General features: G+C 39.7%; 1 protein-coding gene across 2 annotated transcripts in view; it reads right to left on the bottom strand.

Moving 5' to 3' along the window:
* The window catches only part of SUGCT (succinyl-CoA:glutarate-CoA transferase), a 725292-nt gene that overhangs the window by 398208 nt on the left and 308510 nt on the right, over positions 1–18574 (bottom strand). For both annotated transcript variants that reach the window (XM_041773917.1, XM_041773916.1), the window contains 2 exons: positions 15293–15364; positions 8081–8178 (listed from right to left, as the gene is read on the bottom strand). In XM_041773917.1, coding sequence (XP_041629851.1) covers positions 8081–8178; positions 15293–15364 — 170 coding nt within the window. The remainder of the gene's footprint in view (positions 1–8080; positions 8179–15292; positions 15365–18574) is intronic.

Below are 18574 nucleotides of genomic sequence, written 5' to 3' on the forward strand. Positions count from 1 at the left end.
CATGGAGCTGCTTCTCCCTCTGTCTGTGTCTCTGCCTCTCTCTCTCTCTCTCTCTCTCTGTGTGTGTGTGTGTGTGTGTGTGTGTGTGTGTCTCATGAATAAATAAATAAAAATCTTAAAAAAAAAGAAATTAAATATAAAGTGGAGTTGACCCTTAAACAGTACAGAGGTTATGGGCGCCAACCCCCACCTTCACCCCCCAACACAGTTGAAACCTATGGATAACTTTTGGCTTCCATAAAATTTAACCACTAATAGCCTACTGTGACCAGAAGCCTTACCGATAACACGAGCAGTCGGTTAACACATATTTTGTACGCTACACGTGTTATAACTCTGCATTCTTACAAGAAAGTAAGCTAGAGAAAAGAAAATGTTAATACCAATGTCACAATAAAGAGAAAGTACATTTGTAGTACTATCGAAAAAAAACGTGAACCTGTGTGGTTCAAAGGTCAACCATTGCTTCATTTTCTACTAAGAATAAAAATTAAGGAAATTGTAGATATTATTTAGCAGAAAATAAATTCAACAGCTTTCAGGAAGGCCAAAAATATCCATTAAAACTTTGAAAAACTTAACCATAAAAATGACACAGGAGAACCCATGGACATAGTTTATTTCTGAGTTCAAAGGTCCTGGCTGAAGCCTTTCACAGGGGCTATTAACACAGCCTCGCAGCTAAGAAACACAAAATGCTTCGTTCTCTATGAGGGTACAACGACAAATGCAAGGAATAACGTAAGTGGACTGTTCACAAGTTCCAAATTCGTGGCCCACACTGAGAAACAAGTGTCTCTTGAGAGGGAATGGACTACGAGCCATTAAGGTCCACTTTTGGCTTGAAAAGACGAAGCACTATGAATAGCCTTTATTAAGAATGTAGTACTAAGTTAAATATATTCCAGGTCTTGGGAGTTCTTTTTACTATTTCAAAAGAGTTTAATAGAAATCATGTATTTAGCTGCGACGAGGCCACACAGGCCAAATACAAATAATTCCTGTCACTGGAATTAAATCTGCACAATACAGGGCTCCTGGGTGGCTCAGTGGCTGAGCATCTGCCTTCGGCTCAGCTCATGATCCCAGGGTCCTGGGATCGAGTCCCACATCGGGCTCCCCACGGGAAGCCTGCTTCCTTCTCCCTCTGCCTGTGTCTCTGCCCCTCTCTCTTTTGGTCTCTCATGAATACATAAATAAAATCTTTAAAATCAATCAATCAGTACAATAATATTTCTATTACCCTGATTAGGATTTGATTGGCAGTTACATAGGACTTTATTAAATAGAAATTGTGGAACTTATGAGATGTGTATTGCTTGGGAGAGAAAAATTTCTCAAAAATAGGGGGTTCACGAGTTAAAAAGATACAGGAGAAATTTGACAGTAAAAACTTGGGGAACAGTAATTTAAGATTCTAAGGGATTGAGATTCTCCTAAAATAGACTGAGCACTGCTGTGTGCTCTGTGCTGTACAAGCTGCTTTCATGTGTGTTCCGGATCTTAATTCTCACTAAGACGTAGGAATTGTTACGCGCCTTGTATCCACAGGAGGACCCGAAGCTCAGAGGAATCAGGATGAGCTCAAGGCTACAGAATTAGTCAGTAGAAGATTCTGGCCTCACATTCAGGTCTTTTGACATTCTGTGATCACAATACTATCCTCTATGGTTAGTTTAGAATAAGTTTGCATTTCTGGCCACCACTGTTCTCTTTTTATTTGGACCTGACGCTAGGAATTCTCTGTCTTTTCCTTTTGGCCAGTTATGCCAAACTTGGGTGGTTTTGCCCCTTCTTGTTCATACACTCACTCGCTAAAAGAACATTTTTTTTTGAGCACTGAAAACCCAAACAGATAGTAGAAATAAAAATCAAAAAAAGAAAGATCTAGTCTCTTATGGTGTGTCCGTGTAGATTAATGGATTGAACAGAGGTATTGCTCTGGTGGGGGGTTGATGGTGGCAAGTGGAACACAGGGTGGGGATGGGGGTCAGACGGAAACTCTGCACCTTCCTTTCAATATTGCCAGGTACCTAAGACGGCTCTCAAGAACGTCTTTTGCAAAGTAAGAAATTAATTTAAAGATTATTTAAGAAACAGAAATTTACTGTCTTGTCAAGGAAGATAGGTGATGTGGACAGTAGATGCCCTGACGCAGCAGCAGGAGAAGGGCTGTCCACAGCAGACAGGTGAGGCAGGGAAAGCCCAGAATTTTGCGCTCATCCTTAAGGACTGATAGCAGCCAGGGAGACAAAGAAGTTTCATCATTTTGGTGAAAAGCAATGAGCATGGGATGCCTGGGTGGCTCAGTGGTTGAGCCTACCTTTGGCTCAGGTCATGAACCTGGGGTCTTGGGACTGAGTCCCGCATCGGGCTCCCTTCTCATTGGGGAGCCTGCTTCTCCCTCTGCCTGTGTCTCTGCCTCTCTCTGTGTGTCTCTCATGAATAAATAAATATAATCTTAAAAAAAAGAAGGGAAGGAAGAAAGAAAAGCAATGAGCATATGGGGAGACACTCAGGATTAAAGCACCAGGCCACATTATAAGAAGTTGCAACAAGGTGGGAAATGACTGCACATGTTAAGGTAAATAGTTTAGGGGCACCTGGGTGGCACAGTCTGGTTAAGCATCCAACCCTTGGTTTGGGCTCAGGTCATGACCTCAGGGTCACGAGATCGAGCCCCACATCAGGCTCTGCGCTTAGCAAGGCGTCTGCTTGAGATTCTCTCTCCCCCTCGGCCCCTCCCCCCACCTCTTTCTCTTAAAAGCAAATAAACAAATCTTAAAACAACAACAGCAAAGGTAAATAGCTTAAACTTTCTCCTCAGAGCTGTGGGGATGCCATAAAAGACTGCCATAAAAGAAGCAGAAAGATGAAATTTGCCTGATTTGTACCAAGATGTCAGTTTAAAAAAAAAATTAACATTATATTCAGGCACCTCTGGTGTGACAACCCTTCTATCAACAGCCAAAAAATGCTCCAGGCCCAACTCTCCAATATTCTGAACAAGCCAACTAAAAATAATTTAACACCAAGCTTTGGAAGTGATCAGTTTAGATGAAACTCTTTAATAAACCTTTGATTCAGTTCAACAAATATTTGTCTAGCACTTCTGTTTGGAAGGCCCTGAATTACGGCATTTTATTTCACAGTGTTTTAATACAGGGTACTCTAAAAATAAGTAAATATTCAATTACATACAAGAAACTTAATAAAGAAAACTCTGATCATTCAAAACCAAAAATAATTACTTATCTCACTAAAGGAATTGCCATAGCATTTTAAAAATAAATTTATCTTACACTGTTAATTTTTATTTATATCATCGGAGTGTAACCAACTTTTTAGTAATGCCTTCACTGGGACTGTATTGACAGCCACTTGCTTAACGTGTGTAGCATTTTTCAAAAAGCAATTTAAAAGTTGTCATCAGTTTCTTTCCAAGCTACTTTATTTGTCTTCTCCTATGACTTATTTTGTTTTCTCCCTATGAAATCACGCTCAGTCTAATATTTTCCCCTTTGAGTTTTCTTGTTCCTTCACGTACTTCTGTTTGTCCTCTAAGACTCCTCTCAGGTGGCACCACCTCCAGGAAGCCCTCCCTGACTTGCCCACATTGACGTAGCTGCCCCTTCTCTGGGCTCTCGGCGCCCTGGATATTTACCATGGCACCTCACACACTACTGAAGCTGCTGCTTTACTTGTTTATTTTCATAATTAGATCATGAACTCCTCAAGAGCCCAGACGTCTTCTTCTGTCTCTATAGCTGCCGGACAAGCACCCACGGTGGCCAGTAATGGTGAAGAAAGGAAGGGAGAGAAATAAAACAAACTGTGTTTCTATTTTCTCCACCATTTCTCTCTTCCTTCCTCCTCATTTCATGTCTTCCTATTATTTCTCCCCAACCACCAATACAACATCTTTATCCTTCTCTTCTTGGTTCCAGCGCACATCATGATTTTCAATCTCTCCCTCGAGGTCCTTCTGATTGCAAAGATGCTGATCTGGGGCATGAGGGGCACAGGCTTAGTTGCTGTTGCTCCTTGGCATTGCAAAGAAGGGTTTTGTTTTAACAGGCCCTGGATTCGTCTCTATTATATCTCTTCTGTGTTTTAGCTGGGGACTTTGAACATGCATTAGCTTTGCATAGTTTTCAGTCTTCGCAGCTGGGTAAACAGACTTTCTGTAACAGCCTGGATAAAATGGCAAGCTCAAGGGGAAAATCTTCACCTTTAAATTAAAAAAAAAAAAAAGAAAAAAAAAACCCTTCTTCACGGCCACGGTTGGGGAATAGTAACACCTGAGAGCACCTGAGGGGAATGGTGTGTGTCCTGACTGTGGAAAACCCAGCTGATGACAAGAACATGCAGCTGCCTTCCTGAGTGAGCCTGGCTGCGCTCAGAAAGGAGCATCAAACTGTAGTTAGCAAGAATAACAGAAAAGTGAGGTAAGTGACTGACATTTCTGGTAGACCTTCAAAAAACACGTATAAATTCCATAGGAGAACACCAAGGTGACTGTAGTTAACAATACTGTGTATCTGAAGGAGAGGAGATGTTAAAACTTCACAAGAAAAAAAATTGTGACCTTGTGAGGTGATGCATGTTACCTAACGTAATTGCGATGATCATTTTGCAATACCCATAAATGCCGAATCATTATGTGTTGTACACCTTAAGTTGTACAATGTTATATGTCAGGTATATCTCAGTAAAACTGGGGAAAAATGGATCTTCAGGATACATAGAAAATAGTAGTTGCTGAGAAGCAAATTCACTTTCTGATGAAAATAATTCCTTTATTTCACAGGTTTAAGAAACGACTCTATTGTAACTTTTACAACACGATTTGCTGGCCATCTCCCCCCACTCTCTCCCTGGACCGACATCCCTCTACTCTCTCTTTCTTTCTCTGGACACACATCCTCTCTCTCTCTCTCTCTCTCTCTGGGCCCACCTTTTCCCACTCTTCCTTTTGATCCCTGAGCTCCAGGCTCATTTTCCTCCCTGCTACTCCTCCAACTCCCAGCCATGCACCTGCTGCCCAGAAAGCTTCTCCCAGTCATCTGCAGGTCCCTTCCCCGACATCCATCAGGATTTAGCTGAAAAGTCACTTTATCAGAGAGTCCCTCCCTGACTGGCTTAAATGGAACCGCCGGCCTCACAACCAACTTGACCAACTTTCAGCACTGCTCATTTTCCTTCCCTGCATTCTTTTTCACCAGCTTACTTTGTTTCATTTAATTCTCTATCCCTAGTGCTCAATAAATATGTATTGAGTAAGTAAAGACAGAGTAACATTTCATGGACCACTTCAGGGAGGCAATACAACATGTGGGAAGGATACACAGCCTTTTGAATCCTAACCAACTATTCGCTACGTACCTAACCCTCCCTGTGCTTCAGAATATTCATTTGTAAAGTGGGAATAAGCTTCTCTGGCTAGTAGTAAAGGCATCTAATAAATGCTAGCTCCTCTCCTTCCTTTCTCCCTGTGTCCTTTCTGTGGTTGGGAGTCAGCGTGTCCGTGATTCACAGGTCCTGGGACAGCTGTCAAATGAAAGGAACGGTGTGTTCAGCACACCTTGGACAGTATCAACCCCACAGTTAAAGCTGATTTTGTTTGTGTTTGATAACTGGTAGGCTAGATCTGAGGCCCGCAAGGACATCTTCTTTTCGGAAAGTGTTGTCATCTGACTGGGACCCCAAATGGAGACATCTGAGGATGGTTTCAGGAAGCTGTAGAATGGACCCTGAAACATGACTATGTTTCAGAATAACAGTAAGTCTGGGAAGTGTTCCAGAAAGAGAACAGAAGACACAGAATGGAAGTGTGGCCATGGCAGGGGCTTTATGCTGAGAAAAAGGTGGAAAGAAAAGATGGTGTCACACTAGGGAAGACCATGAGGTCAGACAAAAAAGGCCAGATTTATTCCTGTAACAGAGAGCCACTGAATATTTTGAATATCTCATTAAAAAACATAGAATCCTATCATGGAAATGACACATGTTTTGAACGTTCACAAGAGACTTTTGAAAGCTGAGCACTGAAGGGTGCTGGTGGATCCAGTGACATCTGTTCAGCAAAACCAAGGACAAGGTTGTAAATGGGAACAGAACGCATCCTGATCTTCCCTTCTCATCACTGTTTGATCCACCAGGCAGAAGAGACTTAAGGTGGAAGAGACGGGAGGGCCACTAACCACAAGAGAGCACCCAAAGCCATCAACACGCTAGCATGGGAGAGCATGGAGGCTGGCCTCCTCCGGGCCTGCGGGCTCCCTGCGGTCTGTGTTCGAAGGACCTATGACAGCGTCACCTCCCCTATCAACTTTCCTCTCCCAGGCTGCCCCTCATCTCTTCCATGTGATTTACTTCCTTATTCCTTGTGAAGTCTGAATAAAAGACCTAAGAATCTTAAAGGCTCCAAAATGATGCAATTTCCACTTCTGCATGTCTATAAGAGGAGAAAGAAAAAGTTGGCAGATTATTTCATTCACCCCAAAGAGAGAAAACAGAAATTAATCGGTGACAGATGTGCTGAAAGTCTTTCTACCGTGGAATTCTACAACAGGATTTAGCAAGGAATTGATGTTTTGGGACCCAGGAAACCGATAACTTTGTGATTCCCAGCTTCACTATAAAAGTGCCAGCAGCTAAAGAACAAGATGACACTTGTATCTGACGAGGTTTGCTATTTTCCTTGGGTCTACTCTTCTCACAGCATGGAGATGATCTATTTAGAGTATCAAAGAGCTTTTGATAAGGTTCTCACAAATGCCTATTATTGAAACTGGGTAACCACGGTGTGAAAGGAAAAAGTCCTATCAATGAATTAAATGGATTAAAACACTGCTTGAGAGGTGAAGGGGCAAAAAGCAGAAATAATGCTTTTATTAATGGCCAGTTCTCATGCGGGGAAAGGTTAATGATTGAGGGCTCTTAGGCTTCGTGGTAGAATCAGATTGATAGTTCACTAATGACCAGGACAGGGGAGCTCCAGCCTCGTTCCCGTGTTCTCCACAGATAGGCCCACACAGAGCCCCCATTGATCAAAGGGCATGAGGCACATGGAGGAGACGCAAGCAGGGCAGAGAAGTGCCTGTCGTCCAGAGATGCCCAAATACCAAGGGGTCCAAAATAAAAATCACGATAGCAGAATTTTATTGTCTAGGAATTTTGATACATACTACAGAGAAATACAAGGGCCCTTTCAAAAGACAAGATATGATATTGGAACAAAAGGACTTAATTTATGGGCACGATAAGAAAAAAAAAAATGTTCCGCACTGAAGAATTTCAGCATTTGGGCATTTAGAGCCACAAAAACCACGATGCCTACTCTGTAGATGGAGAAGTTTAGATGTAAACAAAAGTGAAACTGGTAGGAAAGATTAAGAATTAGTACCCTTTTTGGAGGGAGAACTCAAAAGATTTGAGACAGGTTTTAACAAAAGCATAACCCGACATGAATGGAATAATCTGGAAATCAAATACTCTAATTGCTTAAATTAATCCTTTATGACCTGTAACTTCATCTGGCATTTTCAAAACATCATCAGGACAAACTTCATAGCAGAGCTTTGGGCTTAACCTTTTTTTTGTCTCTGTTTCCTCATCTGTAAAATGGGAATAGAATTTACCTCACAGGATGACTGTAAGGGCTAAATGGGATGACATGTAGAGCATTTGAGCAGCAAAGGTAAAACCAAAAATGTTCAATTATTTTTGTTTTTAGTATTGTTATTATTAGAACTTAAAATAGACCAAACCCAAATACTTATGTGTTGTAGAGAAGCAATCTCTTTCGAGCCATTGTGATTTTTCTTATTTATATCATTGTTATGAGTCAGTGCTTAGTAAGACACATAAAATGCTTTCAAATAAAGAAAAAGCAAGCTTTAAAATACCTTTCCACTAATGCATTTTGTCAAATGGAAGAGAATTACAAGTTAATCTAAGTAAGGCAAAAAAGAACACACACACACACACACACACACACACACACACACCCCTCACACCAAGCAATTGCTAATGACATATTAATTCTCCAATGTACTAATAGTGGAGCCAAGCTTACCGTGCAGATAGTATTTTGATAAGCTCCTTTCTATTCTGTACACGAAGGTGATTAGTTTTATACTTGGGGTCATCAATCAGTTCAGGCAAATTCAAGATCTAAAAAGGGAAAATAATTTTAGTATATAATTCAAATTTTTCATGTACCTGCCTGTGAGTGCAAGTGTTCAGGCCCTACTAACATGCTCCCCAGGACCATTCCTTGCTGACCTTTATGCTTCCAGACAAAGGCATAGGGAGCAACAAAGGAATACGGAGGGAAGGATCATGCAATTAGGATTGAGTTTGCCATTTATGAGACGTTTTTGCTACATTTGAGTTTGTGCCTACATATGCAAGCACAGAGCAAGAGTTATCAGATTCCCCACAATAAGTGTTGTCTAGAGAGAGTAGGTAAAGAGATACAGAATTAGATAAAACTGACCTAATTCTGAGAACCGATATCATAAGTACAAGTCTGCACTTACGCAAAGCCCATAATCAACATATATCTTGTAGGTACATTCACTTATTTGTTCCACATGTAAATAAAATAATATTATCTGTCCCAGAAGTCCTATCCAGGATGTTGTACAAGGTGCTAAAATAAAGGAAAAGCATATACATTGCCCCAAATGCTCACCATTAAAACAATGTCAAATTAAAAGATATTCTTCCTATAGAAGTGTCACTATTTTTCTTTAATATGTCTCCCTAAAGGAATACCAAATAGAAATGCTTTTATATACTTCCTCTTTTGCTCCTCCTCAATAAAGGGAAAATCTATCTTGCAAGTCCCTTTGGACATCTTGCAATTTTAACAAGACCATAATGAAAGTACCAAGTGGATTTGGAATGGAAAAGAAGTTTTATAAAGAATGTGTGGAGGCAGTGTTTGGCAGTTGTGTTGGAAAGTCAGAAGGAGCATTTATGGGCTCGGGGCAGGCCATGTGGCCTACAGAAAGCTTCACTACCTTTAGTAATGCATTTGCTTTAAGTATAAACATTTAATGGTTTCATTTGTTTCCCACAGTTTAAATAAAATCAATCCATTAATCATCCCACGAAGGACAGAGAAGTGAAGAAGGTCCCCTGGAATAAAGAGAGCATCTCCACAGTGTCATTTCTCTTTCAGGTGGTTCACTTATTCATTTCCTTTAGGAATAATAAAGACAGCACTACTCCCCCAGATTTTTAAAAAAGTGACACCGCATAGAGCGTCCTTTCTAAAAACTGCCCTGCCACCACACCTGATCCCAGAAGTGGCCTCCAGGCTTGTCCAGGAATGGAAACCCACCCTCCCTCCCTAAGAGTGAATACGTTATTTCCAGAAGGAGCAAGTCCCTTCACCAAATCATGGGTTAAACCTGTAAATCTGGCCTCACCCAGAAATAGTAGGAGCTCCATTAAAACAAACTGTTCAGTGATTGTACTCGGTGGTAACCAGGACATCCTCAGATGTCGTTCTCTGAATTTGACTCATCACCTCTTTTCTCTGTGAAAGTTGGTATGGAAGAGTGGGTCAAAGTAATTATGGCTCTGCCTTCAGCCATGCTGCCATTCACAGTGCTTCTAGAGAGGCTGCTGCACGAGCTGTGATCACAACCATCCCTTACGTGCTTGAAAAAGTGATCTGATCTAGAGGTATTTTATTCTTTTTTTTTTTTTAATTCTAGTGTTCTAGTGTTTAATTCTAGTGTTTTTAATTCTAGTTGAAAAAGTGTCGCCACTTCTGGGTCGCCTGAGGTGGAATGATTCAGTGTCAGTGAAAGTGTTTGACATACCGAGCACCAAATACATGTGAGGTATTCCAACGAGGTGCTATTCCCTCCCCGCAAAGAAATAATGAAGTGTGTGTTTGTTCAAAGAAGGATGGGAAAGAGGGAGGGAGGGAGAGATGTCTTTAACTAACCTTCATTTCCTATGAACATCTCTATTGGACATAGAGTTCCGGGTTGACAGTTTGGTGCCAGTTGGCTCTAGGCTCCCGGTTTCAGGCCAAAAAAACGTGCAGTTCACTGAATCTGTGTTCTCCCACAGGTAATATATCATTTTCCTCTGGGTGCCTTCAAAACCTTTTCCTTGGTCTTTCATTTTCGGTGGGAAGTCTTGGGTATGTTTAGGCGTGCGTTCACTTGGGTTTATCTTATTTGGGGTTTGCTGAAAGTATTAAATCTGTAGGTTTTTATCTTTGGCCAAGTTTGGGAAGTTTTCAGCAATTATGTCTTCAAATATTTCTTTAGCATGTACTCCTACCCTCTCCTCCTGGGATTACAAGGACATTGGTGTTAGACTTTTTGTTTTTGTCCCACCGGCTCCTGAAGGCCTCTTTCTTTCTTTCTCTTTCTTTCTTTCTTTCTTTCTTTCTTTCTTTCTTTCTTTCTTTCTTTTCTTTCTTTCTTTCTTTGTTTCTTTCATGTTCTGGGAGGGGACCATCCTTTTTCTCTCTCTCTATTGTTCTACTTATCCATCCTTGAGTTCCATGACCGTCTCCTCTGTCATCTCCATTGTGTTATCGGGATTATCCAGCGAGGGGTTTCTTTTTATATTTGGTGGTCATATTTTTTGGTTCTACAATTTCTAGTTGGTTCTTCCTCCTATCTTCTATTTCTTTGCTGTACATTCCTCCTTTCCCATTTATTTCAATGGTGTCCGTGATGCCTGTTGGAGCATTTCTGTAATAGCTGTTTTAAAGTCTTTGTAAGTTAATTCCGACATCTGTGTCCTCTTGGCATTGGCATTTATTGACTGTCTTTTCTCATGCAAGCTCTGGTTCTTCATATGCTGAGTAATTTGGATTGCATCCTGGATGTTTCAAATATTATAGTATAAGCCTCTGGGCCTTATTTAAATCCTACAGCAAAATTTTATTGTTATCATTTTTAGCAAGCAGTTGATCTGATTAGGTCCAGGCTGCAAGCCCCTACCCACCTGCCCATGTGCTTTGGTTCTAGACTTAGTTCCATTCCCGAAGCCCTGGCAGTGCTGTCCAAGTCTGCCCCATATGTGCCCCACTTGATGGTCACGCTGCCACCTGGGCAGTCATCTGTTCACAAACTTCCTTCTCAACTTCTTTGGTGTGCTGGTTAGGATCAGATCGGCATATGTGTGGCTCAGGGGTGAGCTCATGAGTTCACAAACACCTTCCAGGGTGGCTTTCTGAAGCTCATCCCCCCTCTGAGGGCTCTCTCGGGTTCCCTGAGGCTCCCCATTGGTTAGCTGACTTCCAGGGTGGAGGCCAAGCAGTAGGAGGACAGAGGAAAAGCAACAAGGATTCGCCCACCTATTTGGGGGGGATTACAGCTCAGAGATAAAGAGGAAAGTTCTCCTTCCTCAGATCCTGTTAGATCTGTTTAGATCCTGTATAGATCCTGTTCATCTGCCGCTGCCACTATAGGGTTGTTCGTGGCATAGGACTCAAGAAAACAGACAGGGAGAGAAGATGCAGGATTCCCACACTCTCTCTGCTATCAGAACTCACTTTTGTGCTCCTCACTCCAGGAAAGAAGGGCATCTCCTAGGGCTCAGCTCTGTCTCCTAGTTTCAACTCTACATTTTAGGCTGTGCTGTATCCATGTAAGGAAATAATTGTAGAGACAACTGAGCCTGGGTGGCTCAGTGCTTGAGCATCTGCCATTAGCTCAGGTCATGATCCCAGGATCCTGGGATCAAGTCCTGCATCAGGCTCCCTCTGCCCATGTCTCTGCCTCTCTCTGTGTCTCTCATGAATAAATAAATAAAATCTTTAAAAAAAAAAAAAGAAGAAGACTGGTAAACTTACTGCTGATCTAGAGGTATTTTATTCTTTTTTTTTTTTTAATTCTAGTGTTCTTCCTCAATTCTCCCCCTACTACTTACTTTTCAGCACCACCCTAGACATGCTCCACACATTCTCTTCCAGGTTTTATCACTGTGTTCAGTGGGAGAGATAGGAAGAAGTATGCTTACTCTATCTTACCCAGAACCAGAATCTCCGAACCTAATTTTTATAGAGGCCATTTATTAAGCACATACTGTGAGCCAGGATTGGACTGAGCATGTTACTACTTATTCATTCTGACTCTTACAAAACCCCAGAAGTTATATGTTAGCATAGTTATGTGTTCTAATCTTCATTTTATTGGGAAAACACAGAAACTTAGCAGAGATTAAGTGTCAGACCAGAGGTCACCTAACTAGTTTCAAGGCTCACAGTATGCCTTGAAATTATGCTATAATGTCCTCGGACCACCTGCTCCAAAATCAACTACAATGCTTATCAAAATTGAAGTCTCCTGTACCCCACCTCAGACATACTAAGTCCAAATCTTTGGGAATGAGGCTCAAGGAGATTTCCTATGCATGTTAAAGTTGAGAACCAATGCATATTGCCTCCAATAAAAGAAACTCTCAGTCTAAATGACTTTTAAAAGGATGTCAATGTACTTCAAATAGGAATACCCATTAGTGTTGGCATCAATCAGCTTAAAATAGCTTACATATGCTCATGTTCCCTACTCTTCTGTATCATGTTAAGAGACATAAAATAGGATTTGCTCTAAGCCAAGGTTCACTTTATATGCAGAAAGATTTTTCTGAACCCCAAGCCTTGAACCCATTGCTCTTGTTCTCACTCTAATTCCTGACAATAAGAACTCCTTAATAGGACCCGTCCCCAAGAAGTATTATTCAGCTGGTATATCAAATTCCATTTTGGAAAGAGATTAGGCCTAAGTAAATTCTACTCATTCATCACAGACAATACTGCTGTATTTCTCTCGAGGAGGGAGAGCTGCCCTATCTTTCATTATGGACCTTACTGAGCAAAAGATCAACTGATGGACTTACTGGGGACCTCATCTCCTATAAGGCCAGTTTGAATGACAAGCCCCTCAGTAAAAGGTAAATCTGAACAACAACAAAAAAAAAATTCTTAGAAGAAACCCACTATATATGGAATAAGGAAAAGGATAGTTTTTCTTAGGTTAAACATTCTTAGGGCCAGTTTACACATAAGGATATAAAAAGTCAATCAGATTGCAATGTTTGCTCAAGATGTAAATGACGTGAATAACATTAAAAATCCTCTGCACATAAAACTTTTCTTCTGAGTATCTCAAAGAATTTAATAGACATTGTCTTAATGGCTTATAAGAGGGATTATCATTCCTCACTCACATATGGAGAAACAAAGTCATGTATGCCATTCTCAAAGGCCCTCTGATGGTCTCCTTTTAAACAAATGTATCATAACACACCATCACCATAAGTCATATTTGAGTACTTAGACTTATGGCAAATATTCTGCTTTGAAATAAAAATCTTTTTCAGAAAATGTTCTTATGGATATTTATGAGGAAGTTCAAAAGTTTCAAACTGATCAGCAGTAATGAATCAAAAATAAAAAGAATTCAGTACAGTTATTTTCAACAGTGAAGAATATGTCAACCAGTAATTTCTCCCCCCTACCCCATCCACCACCCCCCTCTCTGGAGAGACAAAACTCCAAAACATATGGCCCAGGAAGAAAATCTGTACTCATTTATAGCAATGAACTGGCTTTTACATCTCTGCAGCTAGAGTACGCAAATGACTTCACAGGCAACGGCTTCCGTATGTTTCATATTTTTAACATTGACCGTTCATAATAAAGATTCTTTGATCCCAGATCAAATGTTTGAATCGATTTTCTCTACACTTACTCAGAGTCACCGCTATGAAAGCTCTCCTCTTTCCCACCTCAGATGTTCTAGCCCTTTCTGCAAAAGGAACTGTCTCCATTTGTCACCTTCTCTGCGGTACTTTCCACCCCTTTGCTGTGGTTTTTAGCTGTGTTCATTAACCGCTCATACAAAAGAGGCACAGCAATAAATAATTTTTGTACATAACAAGTTAACGGCAATAAATAAAGTTCCCCTGAGGAATTCACAGGCATCTTTAATGAAACTGAAAAGTCAGAGACAGTGGTATGTGTGATTAGTACAAGAAAATAAACTCCCCAACAAAAAAACATCCTCAACAGGTGAGACCTCTCCCTATATGTCAGAGAAATTAAAATAAAAACATATACATTTTTTAAAGCTAGATTCGATTTCTGGGATTAGAACTGGGAAAAACGAATAGGAACCTAAAGACTTAAATAAAAACAAACAAAACCCCAAAAATCTAGGTAAGTAGTAAAAACATCAAAAAAATTTTAAGTGATGCCAAAAACTTAAAATCTCCAACATAAAATTATTTTACGTGACTCCAAGGCCTTTTTAAAAAATCTTGTTGAGAGGAGCACCTGAGTCGCTTAGTGGTTGAGCATCTGCTTTTGGCTCAGGGCATGATCCCGGGGTTCTGGGATCAAGTCCCACATCAAGCTCCCTGGAGGGAGCCTGCTTCTTCTGCCTATGTCTCTGCCTCTCTTTCTGTGTCTCTCATGAATAAATAAGTAAAATTTTTTAAAATATAAAAAAATAAAATAAAAATCTTGTTGAGAAGCAATATTTTTAATGTAACCTTAATTGATAACTTAAAACATGAACTCTGCAGAAAGGTACTCATTAAACAAAGGCTAATTTGAAAAAAAAGTTTAGCTTTCTAGGGATTAATATAATAAATTTGGTATTACATTATATTTGGGCCTAATTAGATCTCAGGTTGTTACAGAGGGAATAAAGAAAAAAAAAGGGGATCCATAAGTGCCTCAGTGGTTGAGTGTCTGCCTTCAGCTCAGGGCATGATCCTAGAGTCTCTGGATCAAGTCCCATGACAGGGGTCTCTCTGCAGGGAGCCTATTTCTCCTTCTGCCTGTGTCTCTGCCTCTGTGTGTGTGTGTGTGTGTGTGTGTGTGTGTGTGTGTGTATGTTTCTCATGAATAAATAAATAAAATCTTTTTAAAAAAAAAGGAAAAGAAAAAATATCCTGGTATTAAAAATCCCTTTAAAATGAATTATTTTTCTTTCCTGTTTTTCACTGGACTGATAGATCATTTTGGAGGATAATTGAGACTACTATGTACTATAGTTCATTTCAGAATACAGCGAGGTACCTCAAAAAAAAAAAAAAACATACAGGCAGAATGCTAATTCAGACCATGTCCTTAGCACTTAGGAGTATAAAAAGGGCACACTGTTAAGGGTGAAGGCAGGTGGTCTTAAGTTGGCGATAAACTTAACCACATTGTTCTAGGCAAAAGTGAACTTTCCTGGCTTTGTACAAAGTGAGTTATTGCACAGATCATCCGCCTATCCCAGGGATTACCCATTACCTTGCACACAGTAGCAAACTGTTGGTTATTTCCTACGCCAACCACAAGAAATCCATCCTTGGTTTTAAAAGCCTAAAATAAATAAATTAATTAATACATACATACATACATACATATATAAATATATAATTTTTTATATTAAAAATACCACAAGTTAGCTTTAATTTCTAAAAGTTCTATATAGAAAGTATGCTCTAAAGCAACATTATTAATAAAATCCATATCAATCAATTTTTATATTTTGCTCTTATATTTGCATAGTTATTTTCATTTGGGATTTTCAAAGCACTTCTTGGCTCTTCTACCAGCTGTTGTAACACTGCATGAGTGGCTTGGAAAAATAAAGAAAATACTAAACTAAACCAGTTTTGTTATATTAGCATAATATGCAATTCTATATTGATTACAGTATGGATTACTGTTGGGCTTTTCTAGACTTTTGTGTTCTGTTTATTTCCAGTTCTCCATGGAGGGCAAAGACCAAGAAGGTACATTGCTTTCTATAAAGTGTAAGAAGAATAAAAGGAAGGAAGGAAGGAAGGAAGGAAGGAAGGAAGGAAGGAAGGAAGGAAGGAAATGAGGGGAAGGAGAAAGAGAAGATGGGTAAGCTGATACATTTTGTCTTTGAAGATCTCAGATGTTCAAACTCTTGGACAATTACCACTTTTCAGTAAGTGACAATGGACACATCTGGATCTCTGCACCTCATGTGGTTTTATGTACCTGAAAATGTTTGCTGCTTCTAGGAGCCATATTCATTTGAGCAGTAACAAGAATACCAGAGTCCTAGGTCCTCTGGAGAACTCCCTTCTCCACATATGATCACAGTGCTGGTTGGAGGACCCAAACTTTACCCTCAGAAGGCCTTAGTCCCACTTTCTTTAAGTAAATGAGTTCCTGTAAGTTTCCTTCCTTTCTAAGTAAAAATTGTTCTGTATTTTCACCTACTCTTTCTTCACTTATTCCTGTCTCTGAGATAGATGACTTCTATCTTCTTTGCCAGGGCTTTCTCCTATGCTAAGCCTGTTCCCACCTTCACTCATATCCTTCAGAACCCTGCTCAATCATCTTTAATCTCTTCATTCCCACTGGGTCCCTTTTTTTCTGCCTACATTTAGGCTTGTGGCTACACTAACAATATAAGCAGCAAGAAAACAAAATTTCCATCAGTCCTGACAATTTCTCAAGCTATCTTGAAATTTTCTTCCTCTCCTCCATCTCTAAATAATATAAAAATTCCACCTGCCTATATTTTTTCATGAACACCACATTCCAATGCCGTCTGTCATCAAGGTACTTATTCTATCACTACACTGAAACTATTCTTTCTTGATCTCTCTGTATTAATTGGTACTGTTAACCATCCTTTCCTCCAGGAACTCGTCTTATCTCTAGGATCCATCTGAGTCCATGTCTAATCTCTCTGACCTGTATTCCACATGCCCCCCTTTTTAGGATTATTTTCTCCTTAGCCTTCAGCATTCCTTAAGGATCTGTATGTGGTCTTTCACTACACTTGCTTCTAATGGTAGCCACTAGCCACATGTGGCTATTGAATTTAAATAAACTAAAATTAAATTAGCTGGTCACAAAAGACCACATAGTGTTTGCATTTGTATGAAATGTCCAAAATAGGCAAATCCACAGAGACAGAAAGATTAGCAGCCACATTGGGCTGAGAAAATTGGGAGAATTTGGGGAGTGACTACTAATGAATACTCGGCTTCTTGTGGGGGTGATGAAAATGTTCTAAAATTGTGGTAATGGCTGGACAACTCTGCAAATACACTAAAAATCACTGAATTCTACACTTTAAATGGACGAATTATGTGACATGTGAATTATATTCCAATAGAGATGTTATTAAGAAACATTAAAGTAATAGTTCAGCTCCACAGACACACTAGCTATGTGTCACGCATTTGATAGCCACAGGTGGCTAGTAGCAGCCGTATCAGCACAGATGGAGGGCATTTCTGTCATCGCTGAAAGTCCTGCTGTGCGGTGCTGGGAGACTGAAGCTGGTAGTTTGTAGGTTTTCTTTTTATTCTACCTGCTAGGCCTAACATGATACCTGAAAAACGTTAGGCAATGAATAAGTGGTTATAAAATGCAATGAATCTCTCAGACACCTGCTTCCATATAATAGAATTGTGGTTAAAATGGATCTCAAGCAAAACACTATAATAGGGTTTATTCTATTTATATTTTTGCTTGATTTGGTAATGAATGCTACTAAAAAGATAACACATGAACTAGTTTAAATGTTTATCATCCCTGTTCACAGCGAAAGGCAAAATTAGTGTTATAAGTAATGCAATAGTGTTTCTCAAATTATAGAAAGGGAATTTGCAATGGAGATGTGAGTGAGGGGCAAAAGATCTTGAGCAGAGATGTCTCAACAAACTATTGATAACTATGAAGGTACACAGGTAGTCTGTTCACTCGGGTGTTGAGTTTGGTTTGGTTGCAGTTTTTCCAAGAAAAACTGAGTTGGGGAGTAGATAAGCAATGTGAAGTAACAATGTCTGTTATCAAGTATAATGTAAGAAAAGATTTTCAAAATTTTAGATTAATGACATGATATTCAGCAAATTTACATTTTGAGAGATCCTCATTTCCTTTTAATTAATAAAGATGTGTTTCTTCCTTTAAGCCTTAACTATACCATGAAATATATGCTTACCAATATACAACTTTCAAAATTTTGAGGAGGGAGAACTAGTTAATGATTATAGGAAAATGAAGATTGAATAGTAGCTGAGCCACCAAATTCAATTAAAGATCACCAAATAGATTGATAAGGATGAAGGTAAGATTGAGTTCTTTAAACACTTGTTTGCTCCCTGTTACTATTATTACAGTGTTTATTCAATGAACATGTTTTAAATAAAAACTTTAAAAAATACTGTTGGCTGAAGACTGAATAATTATGTCTCCCCAAGCTTCACATGTTGAAATTCTAACCCCAGTATGATGGTATTAGGAGTGTGGAAATTAAGAAAGGGAAACCTCACTAAAGTGGAGTCAGGAGACTAGAAGGAAAAGTCCTATGACTCGGTCGGTGTCAATTACAAGAACTGTCGATTACAGACCCCAACAGGAAAATCATCAACAGGAAAGAATGACTGATTACAGACCCTACAGGAAAATATGTACACTTGACCCATGAACAGTGCCAATGCCCCAATCCACACCTGAAAATCCACATATAACTTTTGACTCCCCAAAAACTTTACTATGATGCCTGGGTGACTCAGTGGTTGAGTGTCGGCCTTTGGC

Source organism: Vulpes lagopus, chromosome 11 (genome assembly GCF_018345385.1).
Source record: "Vulpes lagopus strain Blue_001 chromosome 11, ASM1834538v1, whole genome shotgun sequence".
Taxonomy (NCBI): domain Eukaryota; kingdom Metazoa; phylum Chordata; class Mammalia; order Carnivora; family Canidae; genus Vulpes; species Vulpes lagopus.